This window comes from Protomyctophum bolini, assembly GCF_963924005.1.
Source record: "Protomyctophum bolini genome assembly, chromosome: 13".
Lineage (NCBI taxonomy): Eukaryota > Metazoa > Chordata > Actinopteri > Myctophiformes > Myctophidae > Protomyctophum > Protomyctophum bolini.
This window is the reverse complement of record NC_137874.1, coordinates 26,942,890-26,950,250: the sequence shown is the minus strand read 5'-3', so window position 1 is coordinate 26,950,250 and position 7,361 is coordinate 26,942,890. Positions and strand designations below refer to the sequence as shown.

General features: G+C 39.9%; 1 protein-coding gene across 2 annotated transcripts; it reads right to left on the bottom strand.

Moving 5' to 3' along the window:
- Positions 1-1,345: 1,345 nt before the first annotated feature.
- adora2b (adenosine A2b receptor) lies at positions 1,346-7,157 on the bottom strand. Of its 2 annotated transcripts, none has more exons than XM_080780947.1 (3): positions 7,043-7,157; positions 6,417-6,913; positions 1,346-2,091 (listed from the first exon to the last, which is right to left on the bottom strand). In XM_080780947.1, exons 2-3 carry the CDS (start codon positions 6,764-6,766, stop codon positions 1,353-1,355), a joined length of 1,089 nt encoding a protein of 362 aa, XP_080637073.1. In that variant the 5' UTR covers positions 6,767-6,913; positions 7,043-7,157; the 3' UTR covers positions 1,346-1,352. The 2 variants fall into 2 exon arrangements, with proteins under 2 accessions (XP_080637073.1, XP_080637074.1); XM_080780948.1 differs by having other exon boundaries at positions 7,048-7,089.
- Between the last annotated feature and the right edge of the window lie 204 nt (positions 7,158-7,361).

Sequence of the window (7,361 nt, the reverse complement as noted above, 5' to 3'; positions counted from 1 at the left end):
AAACTACACAGAAATATGACAGAGAATACTGAAGAAATGGGAGCAAGTGCATAACTTGCTCCCAAGAACACTTGTGGAACACGCCATAGTCCAATGTCAAATACAATGAAGCACACCAAACAAAATTAACAATAGCCTAGAATATCAGTGCATTGTATTTCCATTCGACTATAATGATGGCTCACATTGTGGGCTACGTAGATATACTGCACAATAGTAGATCTAAAAGCTCACAATATGTCACTTGTTGAGCTTGAAGATCAGCAACTAAATATACTGTTAATCACCCATGGCTGCATTTGCTCTGTCCCAGTTCAATCAAAGACAACTGTAGCCTACAGTGGTCTGCCTGAGCTGCTTCCTTCCATCAAGTCAGCTTCCCAGCGTGACATTCACAGACATTTTTTAAAGTTAATCAGTGGCTTTGTAGTCTGGATGAGACTGTATTTCTGGATGACAAGGAATACAATATTTATGATCAGATTTAAATAGTATACTTTGATAATCGTCTAGCTTAATAATTTCTCATGACTTGCACAAGTCACAGGTCAAATAGGTGGAGTGTCCCCCCCCCCCCCCCCCCTATTTGTAAAGGTCAGTCTGTTTCCTACTTCATGAGCCTTAGACGTTTAAGAAAATGTATCGTTAAATTTATAGAGGCACACAAATGTTACAGTTATACTGTTATACTGCTTCCTAATTCTGAACCTAGGATATTTCATGAAATGCAAGAATAGAAAATAATATTTATTTTCCTATGTATTAAAAACTGCTGCAGCATTATCAATTTACTGTCTAATACAATAGACTACATACTGTACCTCTTCTGGATACAGATTAAAACAGATGTAGCATATACAAACTTATTTCACCTCACCCATACATTCTTAAATATGATACTGAAATAAATAAATTATGAAACACTGTTGACAGAAAACATTTCTGGAATTAGCGCATAAAAAAATGTTTGAATTCATGATGAATAGCATTTCAGAACATAGTATAGTATAGTATAGTATAATAGCATATTCACACATGGAACATTTTCACAGTCCTGCAAATCCAGTTAGCTTGAACTTTTTTCTTATTTATTTATTTTAAATAACAAATCCTTCACAATACAAAATTAGATAAGTGTCCTCTGTACTTCACTGCTTGACCCCTGATACTCAGCGCAATTCATAAATATTTCCACATTCAAGGTATTTTTTTAAATTCACCACTATATCTTCACATAATATACTTTTGTTTTGTAAACGTTTGTTAAACTCACTGAAAGTGGAATTCAAGAATGAAACAGAATCAACATAGATAGTGTTTGAGGAGCTGGGAAACCCCTGTCTCCACTTCCCCTAGAGTTGGGGGTCAATATTCATGTGAATCTGGTCTCTATTCTGCCTGGTTCCGTTGGAGTTCAAGTACAAATCCTCCCTGTTACACAGGACATATTGAGACAGAATCTTGCGGAAGGTGTTCCTGAAGTCCTCAATGCGGTAAGCGTAAATAATAGGGTTGACGGCCGAGTTGGCGTGAGACATAAGGATGGCAACGTTCATCACAGAGGTGGGAATATGCAGATTATATATCAGCGTAAGGCAGTTGAGGATGTGAACCGGCAGCCAGCACAGAATAAACAGGCCCACGATTATAGAGAGGGACTTGGCTGCTCGAATCTCCCGTTGCAGCAGCCCGTGGTGATGGCTGTCCCCATTGCCCACACACTTGAGTTTGATCTGCCTGAGCTGCTTCCTGGCCACGGTGAAGATCTTCAGGTAGATGCCCAGCATGATTATGAGCGGAACCAGGACACAGACAAAGAAATTAAAATAGACCATGTAACTCATGTCCACCACACTTTCAAAGAGACATTTGAGTTTGCAGGTCTTTAGAAAGTCTCCTTTACCACTCATCCCGTCCACAAGACATTTTGTAGTGTTTTCCTCCCCTGAGGTGCTGTTGGTTGGCTTAGTGCTGCAGGCCAAGTGTGACTTATTCCAGCCCAAGAAGGGGATAAGGCCGATGATAAAAGACAGGACCCATAATATAGCAATGATCTTCCTGGCTCTCTTTCCTGTCATCAACTCCTTGTACCTGGAAAGGAAGTCATTTTGGTCAATGTTTCATGTTTTATGGTTAAATAAAGGAAATGTTTTTACAATCCATAGTGTATATACGTTTACCGACATACTTTCTTAATGTGTTTTCTAAATGAAGGTAAATGTCCCAGCATATTACACCCTGTCTATACAGTACCTATCCTGTTTAGAATATTTTGTGTACAGAAACCATGCTATCGTGTTTTGAATATATCAAACAAGTTCTATTATATAACCTCCCATGTGTACACTAATGAATGTGTGTGATGATGTCTACAGCTTTTGGTATCCACAAGCCAGTATTACTATTAAAAAATAGTAAAAAAAAAAAAAAAGTGGAACACACACTGTACATTCAAACTGGTGCTCGGGTGCAGGACAGAAATAATAAGTGGGCTACAGTACATTAAAAAAAATCTGATGTTTAGTCCACACCCGTCAACTCCTGCTCCTTCGTGTCATTTAATTGGATATATCATTACACTGAAAATGTTGGGAACACTAACTGTTCATTTTAGTCATTTTAAGTAGTTACGATCAGGCACATGGAAAGGAAAACACAAAGGAAACTAATCTGACTCACACTTGCACAATCGTCGCCATCTCCTTGTACCATCCATCACACGAACACTTATGAAGCAAAAGAGTTTCTTCCTCAATATATTCAGGGCTACTGCATGATAATGAATCATACTAAAATGCATGCAGGCACCAACCCATTTCAGCTCATTTAGTCAAATCTTGTTTTATCTCATACTTCCTGCTTAAATCAGTATAGGCACACATTTGACAGGAAGTTGTGGGTTGAGTGAATTCTTTTTTACACACAGTTGATGCCACCAACTCTACCCATATGGAGGAGAATTTCCCAGTGAAAAGGCTTTTCAGCTTTTTGGTAATTGAAGCTGTTGATGCCTTTTGTAATGGCTAAAATAGAACAGGTCCAATTTATAACTTTTGGCGAACGACACGGTCGGTGATATGACATAAATTATTAGTATATAAATTAGACTTCAATTCAGTGATGTAAAAATCAAATGTTCATCTAGGTCTGTGAGTTCAACTTCTCTTGGCCTATCCCCTGCAGGAAGGGAGGCTTTGCCCAAGGCAAAATTAACAAACCATAAAATAGCCTAGATCCCTCAGGCATATCCAACCGTTCTGTATCTTTCTCCATATGTGCCATTCTTCATTTACACTTTCCTCGTCTATCTATGAATGAGATGTGTGGGCAACAGAGGGCCCATAATCACAGTTATTTGCTTCTGCCCGCCTATCTCTCTTTCTTTGATAGAGCGGCTAGTGTTTCTCTGTGAGAGCCAAGGAAAGGATGGATGACTGAATGGATTAGTTCTGGCATGACGACAGCATGCTGGCATGTTTTTCTTTACCCCGTTCACTTTCTTTTCTCCTCTGCACTACATAGGTCCCTCCTCTCCCCAATGTCACTGAGCTTCCGCCGGGGGCCACAGCCCTCTGCCAGGCTACACACAGTAATACTCAAAGCTTCTATTCAAATGGCCACAGTCATCCCCTGCTTAGCCCCTTACACAACAAATCAGGTGGCTATTCACATCGAGATTCAGACTTCAGTTAAACTTTATGTGTGCATGCCCATCCAGGTAAAATATTTGTATTATACTAATATATGGCAAAATGTAATACTTAATACATTTTTGGAAGTATTCTCTACAAAAATCACACCCGTTGTGAACTGTGAAGTGAGGGGCCCTCACTTCCCCTCTTATCATCGTACATCATCATGACGTAAAGTAGACACTATGCTATTTGCTCAGACACTATGATGAAACATTATCCATTCATTGTCAATGGGAATTTAATGTTTGTCTAGGATGGAAATCTACACTAATAGCTGAATATAGGAGGGGCTAGCGCCCCAGGGGTGCTACGCTTAATTGGATTAATGATCAAACCCAAACAAACAAATTACAAGAATTTTGAAGAATCACAATGCCTCCCTGCTTGGCAGTCATTATCAAGGGTTGGATTGGGGGTAACTCCCTGTGACATACTAGTATCGTGTCCAGGGGGTGTACTTGTACACCATCAATCTGTCTCACACCACAGAAACAGGAGATAGATATACCTACCATGGCTCAGGAACCTGACCTATACCATGGCTCAGGAACCATTGGTTCCCCTAGGCTACTACATTTGTTAGTTACTCAGGGTATAAGGTCCATCCTAGTAAACAGCATGAAAGCTGTGTAGTCACAGCAACCAGGATGTGACTGTAACGCTTTCTGACTACAACATAGGGCCTGAGAAGGTAACATTAATGTGGGCAATGAAAGTCTGTGTGATCCTGCAAGGTCTGTCACCTTTTGCAATAAACCTTGCCAAAGTTTACGTATAGGCACTCAAATACGGCACAGAGAAAAAACAGCTCGAATCTCTATTTCTGGGAACTGAGCAAAAGGAAACAAAGGGGCTTCAATAGTTTGTAAAGTGGGTGTGCAGTTCAACCATCTCATGGGGTTTGAAGCATCTGGATCTGGCCTTCGACTTCCACTAAAGACATCTGTGAAAACACTCCAATCTGCAAGAAAGCCACAAACCCAATGGACTGGACTAGCTGGTTGGACTTGGACTTACATTACACAGACAGACAGACACGCGCGAGCGCGCGCACACACACACACACACACACACGCGCGCGCGCACACACGCACACACAGCGCACTCACATGCACAAAAATGTGATGTAATTTGAGCTCAGCACACACAATGTTCTCATTACTGCACCTGTGATGTGGGTCCGAAATTGTTTTTTTGGGGGAATATTAAACCTAAAGAAAAGTCATGTTCAAAATACTGCAGTGTTGTGAGAATTACAAAAAAATATATATAGAAGGTAGAATGTGAGTGAGTGTATTTTCTCTAGATTGTGTGAGACATCATGAGCTAGTGTTTGAAGTAACAGTAAATCGTAGCCAACTAGCTCCAAGCTCTAATAATCCTTCACTTCCATGCTTGCAAAAACACAATTCCTATGCAGTCATGGAACAGAAAACCAATGTGGACATTAATGTCTAATTCATAGCACCGTATTAAATCCACAAAGAAATCCATCAAAATGTCCCCGTTTACAAATAGGATAGTGCATGGTTTAAAGTTAAACCATCTAATGCACTGAATAAACCCATTGATCACAGTGCCAGTGCCATTTATCAGTGATTGATCAGGCCAAGGATACATAAATTCTACACTAACACTAATAGGTTTTCATCTTAAAAGATGGGTCTAAAAGGGTCTTTAAATCAAGGGTGTCAGTGGTGGTGCTTAACCAGCGAGCATGTCGAGCATGAAGAAGTACCCTGCATGGTCAGGAGTTGAAACCGAACAGTGACGAAAACTGATAGGCAAGGCAACTGATGAAAAACCTTTTTTTTTAACTCGTCATTGACTCACTGGGCAGGTCACCAATTCCCTTTAGTTGTAGGACTATTGTGCTATTAGCACAACCAAGTGAACCAATTGTCAGTCAGAATTTAGTATAAAGTAAAATGGTAAATGGTGCATTTATATAGCACCTTTATCCAAGGCGCTTTACATAGATTGTGCATTACATTCACTCATTCACACACACATTCATACACCGATTGCGGCGGAAGCCATGCAAGGTACCAACCAGCACATCAGGAGCAATTTGGGGTTCAGTGTCTTGCTCAAGGACACTTAGACATGTAGACAGGAGGAGCCGGGATTCGAACCATGGATCATTGGATGACCTGCTCTACCTCTTGAGCCACAGAGCCAAGTAAAGTTTAGTAGGCTACACTAACTATCTACATATAGGCTATTCAGTTAAAGGGGAATACCACTCATTTTCAACATTTTATGTCATTAATATACCTTTTAGCTGTTGTGTGGAAATAATAATAATAAAGTCCCCCCATTCTGTGTTTCCTGGAACTGGAGGTATGAAAAAAATCATTAACATTGTGAATCACATCTTGATGTCATCAAGGGGGGGGGGACTTTTTTATTATTTCCACACAACAGCTCTATAAGGTATATTAATTAATGACAGTAAAATGTTGAAAATGAGTGGTATTCCCCGGTAATAAAAAAATGATAGGCCTCCACCAAATATAACTCGTAAATTGGGCATATTACCTATCATTCTGTCCAAATAAATATAGCCTATATCCGTTCTGGTCCAACGACATGTTCATAGACTAAAGAACTTCAATAAATAAGCCTTTCAGTTTCAGAGATGCTCGAGCTCAGTCAAAAAGATTGGAATGTTGTTATTTTATAGCTACATTATATTAAAAGTTCTGATATGGTACTCACCTTAGAGGAATTTTGACAGCCATATACCGGTCAATTGCAATGGCAAGCAGGCTGAAAATTGAGCTTTGTGTCAGTACTAAGACAAAGCATGCCAGGAAAAGACATCCATAGAAGTCCAAACATATGCCAATACTTATGGTTATGGCAAAGGGAATGGCAAGACAACCAACCAAAATATCCGCCACAGCCAAAGACACCAAAAAGTAGTTGGTTGCGTTTTTCAAAGTGGTGTTTATGGCGACAGCCCAGCAAACCAATACATTGCCTGATATAGACAAAATGGCAATTATTAATTCAATTGTAATATATACAATTTGAGTAAGTGGTTCGGGTGAGTTACCGGTACTCATCTCAGCAAATAACTGGACTAAATCTGTGGGCTATTCAGAAGTAGCCTAACTGTCATGAGCGAGACGGTTCTAGATATTCCAAAATGTTAAAGTAGTTTTGCTGTAATCCAAAAATATTCCACATGAGTGATATATCAGTCCAGCCATCTGCAAGGAAATAACAGAAAAGAACAGTGTAAAGTAAAATGCGTTAGAGAAACAAATCTGGAATGCACATTTTGTCATATAAATAAAAATTATCATAGGATCTTAAATCAATAAAAAAAACTGGCTTACCCTACTTAATCTGTGCATTGTCTGTCGCTATTTTCGCACCAGTTTGGTCTATTTGCGTTTCTACGTCCCTGGTTGCACAGCAGTTGTATATGGCGCAGCGCGCAGCAGAGCAGACTGTGTCACTGAACTTCCCCAACACACGAGTTTTGAAGTAAAGAGAGAGAAAAATGCAGTCGCCACGCCTCAGCGCTGTGATCGTGATGTCTGCGGATTACGCACACAGACACACGCTTTTAATTAGAAAACATGATTTCCAGACTAACGTCACCATGTTAAATGCGTAATTACGCGCCAATAAAGAGCCTCTGCACTCTTGCAT